The sequence below is a fragment of the Haliotis rufescens genome, unplaced genomic scaffold (assembly GCF_023055435.1).
Source record: "Haliotis rufescens isolate VD_foot unplaced genomic scaffold, xgHalRufe1.0.p SCAF_4, whole genome shotgun sequence".
NCBI lineage: Eukaryota > Metazoa > Mollusca > Gastropoda > Lepetellida > Haliotidae > Haliotis > Haliotis rufescens.
In genome coordinates this window covers 10,139,297-10,160,746 of record NW_025964112.1, presented here as the reverse complement: position 1 = coordinate 10,160,746, position 21,450 = coordinate 10,139,297, and the positions used below count along the sequence as shown (strand labels likewise).

The 21,450-nt window shown below is 37.8% G+C and overlaps 1 protein-coding gene across 11 annotated transcripts in view; it reads left to right on the top strand.

The window, feature by feature from the left end:
* LOC124135804 (arf-GAP with GTPase, ANK repeat and PH domain-containing protein 1-like) overlaps positions 1 to 20,520 on the top strand; it is a 95,048-nt gene extending 74,528 nt beyond the window's left edge. For 10 of the 11 annotated variants that reach the window (XM_046501368.2, XM_046501366.2, XM_046501365.2 and 7 more), the window contains 11 exons: positions 382 to 541; positions 973 to 1,047; positions 4,408 to 4,599; positions 6,605 to 6,678; positions 7,522 to 7,599; positions 8,701 to 8,779; positions 9,501 to 9,618; positions 9,981 to 10,091; positions 10,872 to 10,959; positions 11,804 to 11,971; positions 12,571 to 20,520. In XM_046501368.2, the coding sequence (XP_046357324.1) occupies positions 382 to 541; positions 973 to 1,047; positions 4,408 to 4,599; positions 6,605 to 6,678; positions 7,522 to 7,599; positions 8,701 to 8,779; positions 9,501 to 9,618; positions 9,981 to 10,091; positions 10,872 to 10,959; positions 11,804 to 11,971; positions 12,571 to 12,771 (1,344 nt within the window). In that variant the 3' untranslated portion in view covers positions 12,772 to 20,520. The remainder of the gene's footprint in view (positions 1 to 381; positions 542 to 972; positions 1,048 to 4,407; positions 4,600 to 6,604; positions 6,679 to 7,521; positions 7,600 to 8,700; positions 8,780 to 9,500; positions 9,619 to 9,980; positions 10,092 to 10,871; positions 10,960 to 11,803; positions 11,972 to 12,570) is intronic. The other variant, XM_046501358.2, reaches the window with a different exon arrangement.
* Positions 20,521 to 21,450: the final 930 nt, after the last annotated feature.

Sequence of the window (21,450 nt, the reverse complement as noted above, 5' to 3'; positions counted from 1 at the left end):
GAATATTGCTGAGTGCGGCGTTAAACAACAAACCAACCAACCAATCTTATAGTTGCCTTCTATGTAATGGTAAAAGCATAGCTGTCAACTTGTCCCGAATTTTTCGTATTTGTTACGAATTTGCAACTGATATTTGAAAATATGATTTCTTCCATAATTTATGTGATTAATAATATGCCAATCAACATTAAGGGGGGGGGGAGAAGGTCATTATTTAGCCTTACACTATCTGCTATGAACACGTCTGCTATCAAATAGTATGACATCATAAGGTCACACCATAAAGAGAGTCAAATAAAGAGCTGTAAGCGTGACGATAATCCATCAGTAATAAGTAAAAGGTTGTTGGTCCAGCTGTATATCTGACACCTGTGTTGCCAGGACTACATGGATGATGTGCACGGGAAGGAGATCCCGCTAGTACACACGACGGTGAAGATACCAGGATTGCGGCCTCGCGGCTCTCGAACAACCACCACTACGACCACCGCCCATCACCCACCACCACCACCAGTCAATGGAGATATCAGCAGTCTCTCAGGTATAGAAGTCTCTTTACACTTTTTTAAAAAGATTTTTTTTTATATTATCTGATTCAATTAAAAAAAAGCGGAAACTGTTAAATACCTTATCACTTTGAAATCACTTGATATGAAGTAATGGAACAATGTGGAAACCCAAGACTGTTTCCGAACACATCCTTTCAATTACGAATGTGCCACATTTCTTTTTTCATAGAAAGTGGTCAGTTGCAAGGGCAGGTAACCCTAACAACACTCCCCTTTGCACTTTATCAATTCCCTCTTTATTAATATATTTATTTGATAAGGAATGCATCTGTAAGTTTTAAGCATCTGCCATGGGGAGGATATAGTTTCCACTAAATGAATATTTCATCAAAACAACAAGACCATACATTTTAGCAAATAGATCTTACTTAAAATGAAAACTCATGAACGTTTTGTGTTTCAGTTTCAGAAGCTACGCAAGACGGTGTTCCTACGATAGATAACTCTCTGGTTATACCAAACTCATCAATAACCCCACGTAAGTACCCTGCCTATGTCCCAGGTTTTCAGAAGCTAATTTCAGATAAGAGTTAATGACCGTGAGACCAGAAAAATTCTAGTGTAGCATATTTTGTATATATATATATTTCGCAAAGGGGTGATATTCAGGATCCTATGTGACTGATTTTAAATTTTTGCCTTCAGTATGGAGTCTTAGTTATATCTTTAACAAAATATAATAAAAGGAAATTAGAAAAAAATTAAAAGAATTGAACCACTCTCCTATTACCACAGTATTTGGTTTATATACTGAAGCTATATAGTTACGGATCATGAATATTTTTGGGGGGATATTTTGTTGTGAAAACTGAACACAATTTCATAAGAACATCCCCCTAAATATTCATGGTCCTTAACTTTTTTGGTTCAGTATATGTGACCTTGATTTCATTTCGAATTACGAATCCAGAAAGTGTGAATCCCAAGCTAATGTTTTGTTTTTTTCCTTCCTTGTTTACTACATCGTGTCTCTATCGCCTCTACGTATTTGGCGCACATACGTCGATGTTGCGGTAAGCCGCCCACCACACACTCACCCCTCACCATAACTGCTTTTTCTATAATACTCCTTCTTCTTCATCTTTGCTTTCCCTGTGCCTTGTTATGAGAGTTGCAGGTATTGGTCACTATGAACAGGTGTTCGCCATAAGAATCGGTTATCACACAGTCCAAGGTTCCTCAGCCATTTTGTACTACCGTATTCGATGTAATAAGCGCCCAGGGCGCTCTCAAAATTAGAAATCAGGGGATCTTATTAGAATATTATTTGAGTGGGGAAAAAACAACCCGAGTTGAAAAATAAATTTCGTGGTTTATGCTGACAGCCTGAAATGTTTATATACGAGGGATACATTTTTCCAGAATTTATATACCCTTAATTAAGGGTACATATAACACATAAGTGCGTATTATACGCGAGTAAATAAGTGTTGTGTGCATTGATCAATCGGAAGGGGTGCTAATTGGTATTGTTCACTCGCCAATATATTAGCAAATGTTGCCTTGGGCTCTAATTAGAGCGGGGCGCTTATTACGTCGAATACGGTACTTGCAATGGGATTTCACTTTTGTCTATTGCAGTGTTTGAAATTAACCATAAAACTCCACGGATCTTTATCATAACCATAATCTGAAAGTTTAATGTTCATAGACATGGGACGAGGCCAAGTTTTCTCCTCCTATTACCTGACCCTACCCAGGTACCCACTGTAGGTCGCAAGAGTTGGGTTCAAACTGTCCAACTAGGAATTGTTTTACCAAAGCCCTGGAACAAAATATTTAGAAACATGTGCCAGGACCTTTAATTTGAACACTGCTTTGCAAATTAACTAAACTATAAGTTGATGCACAGGCTCTACATTTGAAGGGGCAAGACAGTCAAGACAAAATGTTCTCCTTTCTAACATGGTAAACTGATTGGATATTTGAGTTACCCGGTATATTTAATGTATGCTGGCAACATGGATTTAGGATTTCTCAGAATTTTTGTGGAGAAGTTCCTCACAAGTGACCAATACTTGTAATAGATTTATCATTACTGAGAACTGTAGATCTGTCTGACAACAGGACATTAAAGGGAGGCATGACCCTCAACTACCTCAACAATTTATGTAGACTGTAGGAGAATAACAGTTATCATCCGATACAGGTTTTCACTCTTGGAGATATCGCTGCAATAACTTGCATCACAATGCCTTGCAGACCATTGTGACATCATCAGTTACCATGACATCACAGCTGTATGACGTCAGCAATCTCTAGGTGGTTTGCTATACTTGTTAACTGGCTACTTCTGTTTACAAACTGAAAAAGTTGGAAAAATGATAAATAGAATCTCTCTCATGTATTTTGGAAAAAAATATATCAACACTCATTGGCAAACCTCCGAGTTTTAGACTTTAATCTACTCATGTTGATATACTTAATATCAAAAGACACAGGTGAGATTTTCACATGAACTGAACTCTTACTTGTTAATGTTGGTGACTAATGATAAATCGTAACATGTTTGCAGGGTGTGTTTTGTTTTAATGTTGAGTGAAGGGAAGTGTGAATGAATGTGTCCAGCTGCGGCCAAGTCATGCTTCTTACATCACTGTATACAGGCAAGGTGACGGGATCTCTGCTCATACAGCTTTGTATATTATTTAATAACCATTTCTACATATGCATTAGACTGACAGTTAGAGCACATATTTGACTTCACCTCATAATCGAGGGTTTATGGACGGTAGCCAGGACCTATAAGAATGTTTGAGATTTCTATACATTCTGGATAAATGAATTGGGTATAAGACTTTTCAGCTGTAGCAGTGACTTACTTCTTCAAAACATGCTCACTTTTCACCTCAAATTCGAGGGTATATGTATGGCAATCAAGACCAATAACAATATGTGAGATATCTACACATTCTGGATAGACCCATAAAGATCCAGGGTAGAATTGGGCTTAGAATTGGGGTAGAAATAACCCATGCTTGCCATAAAAGGTGTCTATGCTTGCCGTAAGAGGCGACTAACGGGATCAGTGGTCAGACTCGCTGATTTGGTATCCCAATTGCGTAGATCAATGATCCCTGGATTGTCTGGTCCAGAGCCGATTATTTACAGCTGGAATATTGCTGAGTGAGGCGTTAAACAACAAACAAACAAACATTCTGGATAAATGATCTGAGTATAAGTCGTTTAAAAAATATAAGGAAAATAGACGTTGAAAGAACTCTTGTAAGGTACTAATTACCATATTACATGTACAGAAATAGATATACACTCCGTGAGACTACCTTGTGCAAGGGTATCATTGATACGTGTACAGTGCTGCTGGTGATGGGAACATGCGTTTGTTAACCATATTCAACTGACATTCAACTTACGTTCAGTCTTAGTGATGGTGTGTTTGTTATTCCCATTTTGCATTATTCCCTTTTCTGGGTTTCTTATAAGTCACTGCATTTTTGATAATTTTATTATTTCCTTTTCATCTGATCTCATTTAGAATAATAACAATCATAATTTTGTTATTAATGAGTTCAATAATTAACTACCCAACAAGGTGAATAATTTTGCATTAAATACTTGTTAGTTATGTTTTTTCATACATAATCGATGATCTATTGACCAAGTACATGATGGACTCTTAATATATCCTGTTAATTGCTGATGCAGTGTTGACCGTAAGATTTCCCAAGTGAGAACATTAAAAATATCCAATTTGGAATAATATTTGGATTTTTCTCCCAGTTTGCCTGATAAGGGCAGTTAGTTTGGAATCCTAGATAAATCCCTTATTTCTCATTAAAGAATAAGAGTTTATGGTTATTGTGTTTTTTGGTTACAGCTGGTTTTGATGGTTCTGATTCGCCACGCCCCTCGCCACGGCCACCTCCTCGACCGAAAACTTCAGGAGTACCACGGTTGGGTATCAACAACTCAGCGCTGAGCTCCAAAGCAGAGACTCCCAATGTCAAAAAGAGGCATCGGAGAGCGAAAAGTGGAGGGATTAAAAATATTGATCCTAGTCAAGGAGATGGTGAGTTTGCTGATGGAGATTTATTGAATTTATGGCCTTAATGTAGTGGAATTAAGTTGGTGAAATCTTGCAGTTTGGGCACAGTTTAGAACATCCTGAGCACGTTTCAGCAGATGACAGCTATGTTTGTAGCTCTCTATTTTCTGTGTATTGAACTAAATGAATTTATTCCAGCTATGGGATTGTAGAATGGTTATCAGTCAATACCTACGTAGATGCTCCTACATCAGGGCAGAACATTTATATGCTGCTCAATGTTTGATAAGGATATTCTGAGTGTCCAGTTTGGGCCGGAATGAAACTAGAAGTTTAGAAGTGATGTCATACATACGGTATCTGATATTGCAGTGGAATGTATGGCTTCAAGTTCATTTGACAAAGGGACTTAATTTAGTAATATGTTGTCTACTAGTTTTGTAACAGGATAACAAATTCCAGTACCTATATCAATTGAGTACAGTGTTCCCTCGTTATTGCGCCCTTCAATATAGCGCTAACTCGGTTATAGCGCGCAGTAAAGCATGGCTCCCCAAATTTACTAAAATTTTCAATAGACTCAAGTTTTCCACTGACACAATGTTTTCCCCCATCTCAGAAATACCAGTCAACAAATCCAAACTGAAGTACGCAATTTAATCCTATTATTATAATAATCTGGTAATAAAAAAAGATGTTCATTATTTATCTTGACTAATGTTTGCAATATATATTTTTAATTATATTCAAAATTTCATTCAATAATTATAATAATGTTTAAAATAATTTCAGCGAAATTGTATGTGAAGTGATCGGTAGATTGCACAACTCACCGCGATTAACAGCAACCACGGTCAGATTACCGCTATTGATAATATTGATTACCGCTAAACGAACTTTAGTTGCAAGAGAATGGATACACATATCATAAATGCTGTACCATGACTTGCTAAAAGTCATATTTGAGGCAGTTTGACTATTAAATGTCAACATAACGTTTTTGTAATCGAAATAGATGTTGCGTGGGAAGTCTCTACAGTGACTGGTCAAAATCGTTCAATACTTAAAAAAATATCCTGCATACAATCTATACCAAAGTGCTACGCTTGTGGTTCTTTTAATTTTAAGTATATATAGTGGAAGCTGCAACTAAAATAACACGATATTGGAAAATATTATTCCTGATAAAATAATAATTTCAGATACAATTTCTTCCGACCATTGCATCAAATTTCTTTGAAGTGGTATCACTGGGTACGTTTTAACTGAATCACCGGTAGATTGGGAGGAAACGTGTGCACAGCTGATTGCTATTTCAGGCTTAGTTTACGAGAAAATATGCACGGTAATCTTAATCACTGCGTATAAAACAATGCCTTTGCAAGCAGGAAATACATTTTTAATGGTAAATCATCATGTCTGGTGATGTTTTATATGAAATTTCATACTTTTATTGACCAAGTTTGTTATAGATCTACCTGCTTATTCACCTTAGGGGATACGATGTGGGTTTTTTAAAGCGCATATTAATACTCGATAAATCTTTTTTTACACTATGAATAATAAACAACTTCTATTCTAATCTTTATTTAAACTCTGAAACGTGCAACGTAGATCGTGTTGGGTAGGCAGAGCATGTATACTGTTTTGTTGGCCATCTACCACCTATGACTCGACCTTCGTTAAACCGCTGATCATCTATAACGCTGATCAATTATTTGGACCCCGAAGGTAGCGTTGTAGCGAGGGATCACTGTAGTTTATTTCTTGTTTACAGATTTTCTAGGCCTACATGCCAAGATGGAGTAGCAAATAAAATAGAGACACAAAATATGAAATAAGGAAGAGAATTTATGGATGTCAACTTCTTTATTATGATCCTTCCTCATAATAAAGAAGTTGACATCCATACATTCTCTTCCTTTTGTGTATCACTTCTAAATGCCTTGCAAAGACAAAATATGACATGTCACTTTTAATGATTGGCTATGATTTATAGACTGACTTCACATTACATGTTTTTTTCCAGATTCTGATGGTTACGAGTTTGTTATAGTTTCTTTAGAAAATAAACAATGGCACTTTGAAGCTGGAAATGGAGAGGTATGTATGCATGTACAGGTTTTCTCAGTATGTGAAAGATCGAAGTAGCAAGTTTCTGAACTTTAGTTATGTGGGGGGCATTTGGTTAATCTTTATCCAGTGGTTAGCAGGGACACCTAACATTATCAAGGGGCATAACTTTACCTGAAACATTTACTAGCCTAATAATGTTAACATTATTATAAAAAATAACCGGAATATTGTTGAGTGTGACGTTCAACAACAGCCAAACAAATAGTCATACGCCTAAAAACCCTGACATTTTACTACGCCTTAGGATACCTTTAGCATTAGATAAACTGACTCAGGCCAGTGGAATAATAAAAAGTTGCATCCCTGACGAGGAATAATGGATAGAAAATATCAGCTATTCCTGCAAATAACCTACCTCTATTACATAGTTGCAATAAATCTGGTATTTTGGCAGTCATCCCACAATAAAACCTTTAAATTTTCAACAGAAGTCCTCTTCACTGTCAGCTATATCTAATAAGTTGTGCAAGTAATAGTATCCTGCTACCTGTACCTCATGTGCATATATGAGGCAAGACAATTTGCCTCTTTTCCTTGTGTGTGATAGTCACCAACAAACCTTTGGGTTGGGGTTACATAGCACATTACTTTGATGGGGAATAGTGGAGTCAAAATACCCACTTGCCACGATACGTAATGGTTATGACAGTAATGATGTATTCAGTATTAAAAAAATTGAGTTTGACATGTCTGTTTCAAAGAAAAGCTAAGAACAAGATCTGTTTTAAATTCTTTATTTCAATGTAATGACATGTTGATTTCTTTGTAAGAATTAAGGCTATTGTTAAAGTTTCTGCCAACCTATTTCAGGAGAGGGACGAGTGGGTGTGTGCCATCGAGCAACAAATTCTTACTAGTCTTCAAGGCAATGATAGCTCAAAGTCAAAGGTAAGTGGATTAATTTTATAGTTGTACCAACTCATGTTGCTGTTGTAAGAAGAAAAGCTATATTTTACAGTACTGTGACCATATATTAGATGAGTACAAGAAGATTGAGGATTAGCTTATGATTAAACCATAATTGTTCTTGTCATAAATTGAATTCCTCTTTGGGAAAGTGGAATATAACTTCTTTTAGTTTATGTAGGTTTCTTCCAGACAACAGGTCTTATAGTGTTCTTAGTAGTACAGAATAATAAACAACGACCTAAGTTGCCTCTCTTGCCCTCTATTTACTAAAACACAATGATTGACCTCTTGGATTTCATGTAGTTGCCCGATAAGAAATTCATTCAAGTAGAATTGAATAGCCTGTACTGATCAATAGCTTTCACTCCTTGTCTGGGAGGGTCCCGAGCGGCCCGGGGAGCCATTGTACAAAGTGATCTGAGTGCTAAGGTGTTCGTAACTCCCATACCTTAACATTGACTTACGACAGTCGTGGCACTGAGGTTATTTTGTACAATGGCAACCCATGCTTGCCGTAAAAGGCGACTTTGGTTGTCTTAAGAGGCAGCTAACAGGATCTGGTTGTCAGGCTTGCTGGTTGATGCATGTCATCGTATCCCAATTGCGTGGATCGATGCTCATGATGTCAATTACTGGATTGTCTGGTCCAGACTTAATTATTTACAGACTGCCGTCATGTATCTGGAATATTGTTGAGTGTGTCGTTAAACAACAATCAACATCAACAACTTGTACAGTGGCACCCAGTTGTCTATGGCACTGCAATTTGCTGTGCAGAGTTGCATCCCTTAGGCTTGCCAGAAACCTATGATCATGGGTTCAAATCCTGGTTCACCCTAGTATTATCTTTCTGTCAACACCACGACAGTACTTGTGGGTTTAACCAAGGTGGTCAACATCTCAGACATGCATCACTTTGGGAATTCCTCAACATCAAGCTGACACGCCGTGATATTTCTGAAATACTGGGCAAGGAGCGTTAACCCAATCTCACTCCCTCAATCCGTGGGATGTGTTGACCGTTTTTTGGACTGAGACTAAATCATGATTAGAAATGCAGTATAGAAGTTTGTTTTCCAGGCCTTGACAGACGTAGCAGGGATGCAAGCGATCCGAAATGTGAGGGGAAACAATGCCTGTGCAGACTGTGGCTCTCCAAGTAAGACACAACGCTAGACTTGCGGACACATGTCACCAATCTGTTGATACTGGGTTTTCCACTTCTTTCGGGGATCATGTGACAAGGGACACTCTAAGGACAAAATGGCTACTGTCATGTATATCCTGATAACATCTCGAAAAGTATGCAAAGTCTACATCGCTAGATTGCCAGCTTGCTACTAACAGAATGGAGTTAAGTCGTGTGCAGATGGGTTACGATGCCTCTGGCCAGCTCTTCTCGCGTCTGCAACAGATAGAGGACATTTAGTTAGGGAAGCATGTCCTGTGTCACGTGATCATCATCGTGAGAGCTCTCTCAAACCAGAATATGAACTATTATTATGATCAAAAATGATTAGAAATGAATGAATCTTGTGACCTGATAAAATAGTTCAAACTACTGATATTTTCTGTTTTGAAATCATGATTCATTGTGCCGAAGACAAATGTTTGGTTGATGATATTCCTGCATGCGTTTAGTCTTGTTTTGTTATCACCTTGATTGGTATGATATTGTGACAGACAATGCAGGTAGTCAAATTAGAAGGGTCTTGAGAAGTCCTGATTCGAACTGATGATTGAAGCTATTGTCAAACCATGCCTGTTCAGTGTTAGTAATTCCTGCTGGATCTGTGAGAGCATCTATGGCTAAACTGATGGATTTGTGGTGTCACTGATGGTGTGGCACTGATGTTTGTACGTGACTGGCTCTGTTTCAGACCCTGACTGGGCTAGTATTAACATGGGAGCTCTGATCTGTATAGAGTGTTCAGGCATCCACCGCAACCTAGGAACTCACATCTCCAAAGTTAGGTCACTGGATTTGGATGAATGGCCGTAAGTACAGATAATTTGTAACTGTGCAACAAATGTAATATTATAATAAGGTTAATAGAATAAAACATTTTCAATTTTGAATGAAAAATACTAAAATTTGAAATCCAGCATACTGATGATTCACTGAATAATTTGTAATTGTGTAATAAATGTATTGTAATACAGTTGACAGCGTAAAAGATAACATTTTAATATTTTGCATGAAAAATACTTAAGTTTGACTTTTAACTGCAAATTCGTAAAGATGTGAAGTGTTATTGCAGCTTTCAGGATCAATTTGGCATCCTGGAAATTATTTAGATTATATTATGTCCATATCTTTATTATTTTATCCTCTCAAGTATGTTTCATTTGTTGATTAGTCCGGAGGTGACGAAGGTGATGACAGCTATTGGCAATAGTACGGTCAACTCTGTGTGGGAAGCTAGTGCTGGTGCTAAGGAGAGGACCAAGCCTACCCAGTCCTCCCCCAGGTAACACCCGCTGGCTTCTAGCATTGTAAAAGGCGACTATGCTTGTTGTCGTAAAAGGCGACTAACAGGATTGGGTGGTCAGGCTCGCTGACTTGGTTGATGCATGTCATTGATTCCAATTGCGTGGATCGATGCTCATGATGTCAATCACTGGATTGTCTGGTCCAGACTCGATTATTTAAAGACCGCTGTCATATAGCTGGACTATTGCTGAGTGCAGCGTTAAACAACAAACAAACAAACAAAAAATCATAGTCATGCTTGTACTTTGATACAGAATTTTTGACAATATGTTTGGTTTACTGCTCCTAAACAACATATGCTGAAAGATATGTGAAAATATATAATTTCTTTGAACACCTTACCTCTGTGACTTCATAGCCATAATTTCCTGTTATGGGCTGTACTCACACAATAAAATGTTTACATTTTTCAACAGATGACTGCCCAAATATCTAAAAGTTGTGAGGCAAACCCTATCCTCCCCACTAATGCATGCACGAGGCATGTGTGTCCAGTGTAAACAATCAAAACATTCTCAGTATCAAAATTGACCCGGGTAGAGACTAGGTCTTTGGCAACGCATGCTTGCCATAAGTGGCAACTATGCTTGTTGTAAGAGGTGACTAACGGTATTGTGTGGTCAGGCTAGCTGATTTGGTTGATGAATATCATCATATCCCAGTTGTGTAGATTGTAAACAAACAATATCGAAATTATATACGTAAGTGAAAATACATTCACATTGATGTAAAGCACAATTACTGATGACTGTTTCAGAGATGAGAAGGAGAGATGGGTTAAGTCCAAGTATGAACTTAAGGAACTATTACCACCACTTCCCTATGTGGATATCCCAGTTAACCAGGTAAGTAGGCCAGCTGCATCTAGGGATACCGCAGCAGCAACAGAGCAGGAATATGCACACCTCAAACCAGGACTGAACTTGTTTATTTGTGCACAACGTGGCCAAGTATAACTTTGTCATTATAGTTTGTCATTGGACCTGAAAGTTTCATACAGTTACGATAGGTCCCCAGCAACCATGCTGGCCATAATAGGCGATGTAATTGATTGGGAGGTCAGGTTTGGTGACGTTTTTATTTTTATTAATGTTATCGTACCCAGACAGAGTGGATATATCAATCACTGGATTGTCTGATCGAGACCAATTATTTACAGGCCATAGTTATATAGCTGGAATATTGCTGAGGGCGTCGTTAAAGAACAAATGAACAAAACAAAGTTTCATATATATTTTTAATCCAACACAGTTTTCTACACAATATGATTGTGGTGATTTTACTAAATTTTGCCTATAACTACCTCGGGGAAACAGTTCCCTGGCCTTCAGTTGCTGGTCATAAGAGGCGACTCAGTTGGATCAGGTGGTCAAGCTTGGTGACTTGATTACGTATGGGCAGCCATAATAAAGCTAGCATATTGCTAACTTGGGCATAAAACAACTAAGAAAGAAATGTTATTCGATGCAGTCTATCTGCTTTAAACTGCAAATACACCATTTTACCACTGCGGAAACCTTACTCTGAAGACCACCTCTGTTGTCTAGTGGTACAGACGTATGTGTGTGAATGCATCTCGCTATATAAGTGCAATAATCCTCTCCTCACCTCACCTCACCTCACCTCACCTCACCTCACCTCACCTCACCTCACCTCACCTCACCTCACTCTGCGGCTTCTGTTTCACAGCAACTGATTGATGCTCTGGTCCGTGAGGATATCCGAAATATTGTCATAATCCTGGGTCATGGTCAGCCTGATGACATCAATGCCCCGTACAGTAAAGATGATGGCCGAACAGCACTTCATATAGCTGCAGCACTGGGAAATGTAGTCTTTGTGCAGTTGTTGCTATGGGTGAGTCGGAGGACATGATGGATTAAATAGGGAATTATGTACAGATGCCATTGATTGGAAATTTCCATATTGATATAGCAACTGAGAAGCAACACGATATATCAATATATTGCAATGATAACACAAGTTGATATATTTGATATCAAAAGACATGAGGGTGAGACTCGATTATCATCCAATATCATTCTTTCAACTTTTTGTAAATGGAAATAACCAGTGTGTTGAGTGCAAGCAGTACAGCTAACCAGCTTCAGTGGCAAAGAGATTAGTATGTGATTTGGTTGTGACGTCATGGTAAACGAAGCAAAGAATTGTGAGGCAATTTCGTTAGCGATATCTTCTGTGGAAGCTGTTTTCAATGATAAATACATTTGAGCCAGTTTAAAAATGAAAAAGGGGTGGTCGGGTAGCCAAGTGGTTAAAGCGTTCGCTCGTCATGCCGAAGACCAGGGTTCGATTCCCGACATGGGTACAATGTGTGAAGCCCATTTCTGGTGTCCCCTGTTGTGATATTGCTGGAATATTGCTAAAAGCGGCGTTAAACCATACTCACTCACTCACTCACTAAAAATGAAAAGCAAATTTTGATTTATTTCCAGAATAATGCCAGCGTGAAGGTGGTGGACCATGAAGGCCGGAATGCTCTGTGGTATGCCAAGAGTTCCGGATCCACAGAATGTGTAGAGCTCCTAATTAACAATGGCTGTCCTGAGCATCCAACATTGCCACGGAGGAGAGGCAGTGCTCAGCCCTCGGGCAAAAATGATGTATTTGACAAATTGCCTGCAAGTGTTATTTGAGCAGTTACCACAGACAGAAAAGACACCAGTGTGAAGGGCACAAGCATTGATTATTCCTGGAAACCACACACAAATATCAGTCCCATTGCAGTCCCAGTGCGACTTGGTGTTGTCAATCGGGTTCAGCCACCAGAGGGTATGTCAGGTTTCGATATGACTTTGACAGTGGTGATGGCATATGTACGTACCTAAGTGTCGAAGGTGATTAGCTAGATTGCCTTAGTTTGACGTACCAGCCCATAACGCATGTGTGTTAATGTTTCGCTGCTTAGCCCTGTTTCAGTTGCACACTAGTAGAGTGTGACCAGTGCTAAACAGTCTCACTGCCTTTAGCTGACCTCAGCGTTAAGTGCAACAGAGGAAAGATGATGGATTGAACACTACTGCCAACTGAGCAGCGATCTCCACGATCGAGGTCATGCTTGAGGTCATGTGACATCCTCATTCAGTGGGATCACCTATGCCTTCCCAGAACCCCTGAGGCAAAATGGTGGCTTAGGATGGGACAATCCAAGGTAACTGAGGGAAGTTACCGACTACAAGCGTTATAATGTTGTGATAAAGAGACCGTGTAAATTATTCTGTATGGAGATATGCAATCATATCTTGTGACTTTCTGTAGGGATTCCCTCACGTGTCTGCCCTGGTCACCAGAAGATAGCAATGCATGCTGGTTTATCAACAGTAGGAGTCAGTGTGAATCTTGTTATCATCATCACTGTGTATCGTTTTAGTTAGGTTATCATGCTCATGTCACAAGAACTGGATTTTTTAAAGGATTTTTTTTTCTTTTTTCATCTCTTCCATTTAATATGCTGTGAAATCGTCTTATCACTGTGGCATGAGTAGTAGTGTTTTCAGTTGTGTTAGGTTACAGAACCAATGAGTTGTGTTAATCTGGTTTATATGATGTTTTGATTGTTGGCATTTTTTTGGTGAAAAGATTTTCCTACTAATGGACAGATGTGTAAAGGCACAAGCATTTAAGTCAATATGTGACACTAATCATATGAATGCATTTTCATGTGAAATGTTGAAATAGTTTATGAAACTATGCTGTTAGTTGAGAGTGCAATATTGATTTTGAGTGGAGACCAGGGTAGACAACTCTTGTTTCATTTAGGTATTCTTGAAGTGTGCTCATTTTCTGAGGTTTTATCTCAACTATGGTGTGGAGAACTCTCAATAGTGCCATCTTTTGAAGAACCATCTTACCTTGAAATATCTCGATTTTTATTAATATCCTTGAATAACATTGTGATACTTTCTGTCAAATTTAATCTTAAATGGAATTCATTATTCTTTGTGGTAAAATCATTATATCATATCAACATAAGCAATTCTTTAGCAAATGCAGTGTCAATATATACTACTCTCAAGAAGTTAAAAAACACCCAATTTTTTTTCATATGGCTATGGTTAATTTCTCATGGCCTTGAAGTGAAAATCAGGTGTTCTTTATATCTTTTGAGTAGTATATTGTTTTGTCTTGTGAAGGAGTTGATCTCTGTGTCTGTGTTTCCCAAACTGTTGAGAGTCATCTACACCCTGGTACTAATTGCCTGACAACTGTTTCTGCAATATAAGTGCTGGCTGATATAGATAGTATCTTCCTACAACTAGTTGTCACAGTATTGACCTGTTGGTCTAGGCAGCAGGCTCTTGCTTTTGTTACTTTGTTGATCTTGAATCCTATACCCCTTGTCGGCATTCGACATTTACATTTTGTTGTCCTATCATGAAATCCCATCGTCATATGAACCTGTCCGAATTCATTCTCTATTCAATCACGTTAATCAATAGATAGATTGATCTCTTCCCGTTTCAGCATTGTGTTAAAAGTTTGTTATTTGAGCTAATCTGTGCAAAGTATGAAACACCCTGTTTTGTAGTTGTTGTTGAAATAGTTGATCACTGCTGCATTTCATGTTGACTTTAACCAATCAGGATGTATCTGTGAAGCTAGTCACTCGATGTCCACTAACAGTCGTTACTTTAAGCAGGTTTATAAACATGACTAATTAACTATTTGCTCAGGTGTTAAACACACTTCTTCACAAGGTTGTCGTACGTTAGGCTTGTAGCAGTGTCTCATTTTGTGACTGTTACGGTTAAAATGTTATTTAAATATGGTTGAAGCATTAGATTCAGTAGTCATGATCAGGGCATTTGGTGTAGAAACTACACAGGGTCCGATGTGTGAAGTTAGCGCAAATGTACATCAGAATAATGTGTTGACCTTTTTCTTGAAACAGTATCAGTGTTCATACTACTTTGTGGGCGGTCGGGTAGCCTAGTGGTTAAAGCGTTCGCTCGTCACGCCGAAGACCCGGGTTCGAATCCCGACATGGGTACAATGTGTGAAGCCCATTTCTGGTGTCCCCCGCCGTGATATTGCTGGAATATTGCTAAAAGCGGCGTAAAACCAAACTCACTCACTCATTCATATTACTTTGTAATCCAATATATCTTTTATATTCCATTATACAGTTTCAGAGTAGGTGAATATTTCAATTGTAGTCAAATAGAGAGGTTAAACTGTCTTAGGAAAAATGCTTCAGTTACCATGGAGAAATATTAAATAATCAAACAGAAAGACTTAGTGATGGTAAGGTATTTTGGACCAGCTCTTTAAAGCACCTAAATGACTACCTGTAAGTTATGGTGTAGGGAATAAGGAAATTGAAATAGAACATGTGTTGAATGAACAGTTGTACTTTGGTCAATCGTAGCGCACATATAATCACAATGGCAAACAAAAGCTCAACATAATAGAAAAGTGTAAACATTTCTAGGAATATTTTTTTTTCACTGAACTTTTCCAATATAGCTTATTTTTAGGTATTTGTTCACTTACTGTAAGTTGTTGAAAGTAAGGCAGTTGTTTGTTTGCAGCATATTGATAGATTTAAAGAACACATGCAGTAGTTGTCAGTGCTTGCTCAGGAAACGCCATGGGAGTTGCTTAGTATTTCCTCTAGATAGTGAGAAATCAAGCAAGTTGGAATTGAATGTATGCATTTATTAGATACTTATTTTCATACCGTTCCCTTGTTCATGCAGTAATGATTGAGTAATTTTGATTAGTTCAAAAAAATTGAATAGAAGTCTCCTTGTATAAGAGTATGGTGTCATATTGATAGAAAAATAGGATAGGAATTACTAGGGAATAACAGTTATTGGGCCAATGGACCTCTCTTGATCAGAACTGAAGGGTTGTGTTTGAAAATGGGACAATGACCCCATTCCTAAGAGCTGATGTCCTATAGGCATGAATTCTAATAACAGGTAGACAGTAGCTTTGTGAATTGTACATCAAATTATTTTTGAATGGCTTTATCTTTGACGACTTGATTTCCCATGTGCCAAGTGTCTGCTTTTTGACCTGATCTTCCTGCACTGCTAAGCTGCAACATCACGTTTTGCCTGGATTGATTAATTCAGTGGATAGTTTGTCATCCCCTCCAGTCATCCTTCCATGTGTCTGAAGTAGCTGTCTTTTGTGTAATTCGGTTACTAGTGACGTCAGCTATTGGCGGTTCTAAACTTCAGAAAATTAGAATCTTCATTTTGGTCATGATTTCTGCATAGACCATTCTATTCTGGCGCTGTAGGAGTAGCCTAGTGGTTAAAGCATTCATGGCCACACCAAAAGTCCAGGTTTGATTCTGCACATTGGTACAATGAAATATATTTTTGGTGTTATGTGCTGTGATATGGCTGGAAAATGGCTAAGAGCAGCTTAGGACCTAACAGTCATGGCGACCTAAGTTTATCAAGAAAGGCAGATTTTCACATGCTTTATGAAGGTATCATGTAGCAAGGTAATGTCTGCTTCTCTGCTGTCCGAGGTTTTTCTGAAGTAGCTCCATCGAGGAGTAACTCGAACTTTGAAAATGAGTTGTTTTAGTAGCTGGATGTTTCTTTTGGAGAAGTAAGTTACAAAAATGTGTTTGGGTTAAGGAGTTCTAGAATCCTTAGCCAACAACTTAATTGTTTATTTATGGTGCAAGTTCAAACCACAATTCAAATTAGAGAAGTGTGTTTTAAAGAAGAAAGATGTGTTGTTACAGGTACAGTATATGCTACTCAAAAGAAGTTAAGGACCCGATTCTTTCATATTACAGTTAATGCCAAGGAATTGTCATTATTAAGCAGAAGAAATTGCTGAAATATTGAATGTAGGACTGTTTAACTGTTTGCAGTATCAGTGAAAACCAAGATATTCCAACAGGTTTCATTCTGGAGTCTCTGATACGGTAAGGTAGGGTATTAAGGTACAATTTGCATCCAACTGTGACACTTTCTCGAACCTACAACCAAGACTAGGTCATCCCACAGCATCTACACAGGTAGTTTGCAAGTTGAATGTTAAGTTAGATGTTTTCTTTGACACGAATGATCTCAACTAAAGATTTTGATTACTTTCAAAATTGTCAAGAAATCTCAAACATTTTCATTTTCAACAATTTTGTGGAAATGCAAGTGAAACGGGTTATGTTGTTAAGTTTCAGACACTATAATATACTACTCGACATTTGCTGAGGACCACACCTTTGATTAGAGCAGGGATAGAAATAAGCACTAGCCTGCTAGCCTGAGCCATTTTCGCTAATGTTGAAGGTATCCTCAGGGCTGGTAGAATTTCAAACATTTTGGGGATGTTCTTATATGTTATCACTGTCTTGGTTAATTTCTATCCCTGTAAAGATGTCTATGTTGATCCTTAGCAAATGTTGAGTAGTATATATGGCTTAAGCACTTATTTTGTGGTTCTACTTAGATAGATATGGCTATGCAAAATCCCATTTCTCAGGAAGCTGATTCAAAGGAAATTTCTTTGGTAAGAGGAACTATTCACGTTAGGTAGGAATCAGAACTTTAATTTTTCTTAAGTTAATTGTGTACTTCTTAGAGATTATTGATACTTTTAGATTGTGGGCCTGCTTAGAAAATATTCTCTTTCCCGACGGTCTTCATTTTCATGATTTCATATTACTGTAAAACTGGAAAGCTTTGTGAAAAGGAAATGACTGCTAAAAAACTGCGATTGAAACAAAATCACAATAGTTTCATGGCACAGTTATATTTTGTAAGACCAACAATGAACAAAAAATGCTAAGGTGCACATTTCTACCACACATTGTCAAACCAGCCACTGCATGATTAAATACATAATCCCTCCCATCATGTGTTTCTTTAATTACACATTGTCATTCAGCATCAATAGTCTACAGGGGAAAGTTCACTAACCTGTCACATCGGGTCTAGTTGCTCACACAACACTGAGAAGTATTCCAGATGTACACCAGCCAGTCTATAGAGCATGATAGTAGTAGATAATCACACTACTCCAGTCCTCCATGTCAACTGCAACACATGCATCTATAGTTTAAAAATCATGAACTGACACCAAGTTACCATTTCATCACCCCGCTTCCTACTTATACAATAATAATCTTTTGTAATCTTAAAAGGGTGTTGCATAACTTTCCAGATGCAGTTAAGGCTATTGTAAGGCACTCACAATAATTCATGTGTGAAACTTTCCAGAGTTTCAGTATCTAAATACATTTCACTTCAACACATCGAATGAGTCTTGAAGCACAAAATATTCACAATTAATTCTGATTTAATATGACTGTTCGAGTTAAGTTTCAATATCTTGCATGCTACTTCATGACTTCGATATATCGCCAGTCCTACAAAGTATTTGTATAAGTGTGGAGTTGCTTTCACAATTTCCTGTATGTTCTACCTCCTCTAATGGCCATTATGACTTTATGCAAATAGTGAAACACAGTATCTCTATGATAAACTTGATCTCAAAACGTACATTTCATGAACTATTACGTCACTGAAATATTCTGATAAAGGAGTGTGTATTCAAATTGGAAATAATCTTTTTTCCTTATTGAATGGTTTGGAGGATATCACTGAATAGATGTGGTTAATGCCTTAAATCATTGCCCAGTTTCTGGACATTGTTTTAACACAGCTATGTAACAAAAGTGAACCACCGAAATTATCTCCCTTGCAAGCATATAGTTAGAGTTGTTTCCCTTTGATAATGTGTAAACCCTAATGTATAACTTTATTATTCACCATCATCATACATTTGTTATCATTTATTCTAATTAAGTTATATCCAGGTTATCAACAACATTTATTTCATTCATGCTAGTGTATAGTAGATCCATAAGAAGTCCTATTTATTTGTGTGCCATTTATGGAGACTGGCAAAATTCGCAGTGCAATTGTTGTTAAAATGCTAAAATATTTTGTTCGTCCATATGTACATAACATGAGCTGTTCTTAGCTTATACAGCAATCCTAGATGTACATAGATCTTAGTATGGCTATAATTTTAGACTACTTTCTATTTTTCTTTTTTTTTTCTTTTTTTTATATTAAAGAAATTAGGAACTGGCTACTTCCTAGATCTCAGTTGCTCCCACTGAAAGCTATATTACTATGCTGCAATTTGGTGCCATATTGAAAAAATGGCATTTAGAAGCAAATGTTTTTTTGTAAACTTATCTCTATGTGACAATGAACTGTGAATTGTGTTTTACTTACACTGCAGTATGTGTACCAAACATTAAATTAAACCTGCAGTTTCAGGCCACGCCAAATTATTTTTTCCTTTGGAAGTATTTTCCTGAATACAAATCTGTATTTGGGGAAAATTGAGGTGATTATTACGAACAGATATTCGATATGTTGTGGCCTTATGTGTTTCAAATTAAGGAATCATGCTTAATCAATTCATAGAAAACAATAGAAAGTGTGGTCTGTGCTCTGATGTGGAAGATTGTGCTGACAAGATAGTTTTTTCACCGTCGAATAGAAATGAAATTGGTATAATTAATAACTACTACTAATAATGTGTATTGTTAAAAATTGAAGCTTTCAGTATTCGTTGATATTTATGACCTGTGAAGTAGGCTCCCAATCTTTAGATGCTTGAAATAACTCCTATAGCCTTGCTCACAATAAATCATATCAGTCGTCGTTCATTGTATTTCTATGCATACCCTTGCAAAACTTACTTGATTTTAAACTTTCTCAGTAAAGTCTGTACTTTTTTAAATGTTTATCAATATTTTACCTATCTTGTTTTATTATTATTATAATTATTATCACGACAGTTGTTTTTCCCCCAGGATGCATGAAAGGATCGATGTAATAATCAAGTTTGAGATCCCATTTTCAAGAATTAACCATGCACAGCTTAGGTTGATATTTGATATTGTTTAAAGTTTATTTTGATCAACTAACTTACATACATTGAGGAAAGGGCATGGTATTTTTTTTGTCTTTTATGATTTAAATATTTTACAGTTCATATTCTATTTGTAAAGTTCTTATTTTAGACTGCATCCTTTCTGAATTGAACAAAGTTGTACATTTGCCATGTGTGTTGTACTTAAGGTCCTGACATTGTACATCTTCTGAAGACATTATTAACATACATACAATTCTTTATCTCTATCTCCAAGCTCTTTGATGTTTTATCAGCTGATTTTAGAAGCATGTACAAAGACTTGTATTCCTGTGAGATTTCGCTACTGGGGCGGGGTCACATCTTCAACAGTCCGTCGTCTGTACCCACAATGCTTTGACCGAAAAACAGTTGACGTCATCTGAAAGCTTTCTACATGTTGGACTGTGGACGTCAACTTGTGTAGATATTTTATACAACCAGGGGCTGATGTACAAATAAACAATACAACAAAGTGGATAACAGAGAGTGTTTTGTTTTTTCTCAGATATGCAACCGCCTCCGTGGTCTAGTGAGAGCGGAAGGTCCGTGGTTCGATCCCCGGCCGCGTCATACCAAAAGACGTTTAAAGATGGTACTTGTTGTTACCCTGTCTGGTGCTCGGCATTAGGAGCTAAAATAAGGACTGGTCAGCTCAGAGTCAATATGTGTCTGTGTGGGGTATTCATGTTAAACTACGGCATGGTATCTCATTGTGCTAGCACTATAAATCGGCATCAGTCCCGATCACAAGTACAAGCAGACACACGCATGCATGCACGTTGCTATATGAGTTCAATAATCTTGGACGCGACGTTAAACCCCCTTTCACCTCACCTCGCCTCACCTCACCTCAGATATGCAGGGAGGTGCTGTGTCAACACTTTGTTGATGCCTGAGGTTATTCCAGGGCGGTTTGGTAGCCCAGAGGTGAAGGCACTGGATCATCGCACCGAAGGCCTGTGCTTGATTCGGTACCATTTTTGGTGTCCTGCTACTGTACTATTGCTGGAATATTGCCAATACAGCCTCAGAAATTTTAAACCTTCAGTGTAAACCTTATATTTCACAAGTGCTCAGAGTTTGTAATTACAGTAGTCCTGAACAAGACAAAAATGTTTATGTTTACATGTTCTTTCAGTTTTATTCGGTTCCATTTTGTAGCAAAATTGAAGCATTGAGAATTAGATCCGAATTATGGTCTTCAAATGCTTCCAGTCAATGAGGACTACAATCACTGCGTGTTTGCCTGTCCTCAGCACAGTTTAGTAATGTCATTCTCGCAGTCTAACATGAATTTCAAAGGCTGTTATGCTGAAAGTGGTCCTCGTCCCTTGCTCACTATCCGGCGGTCGGGTAGCCTAGTGGTTAAAGCATTCGCTCGTCACGCCGAAGACCCGGGTTTCGATTCCCGA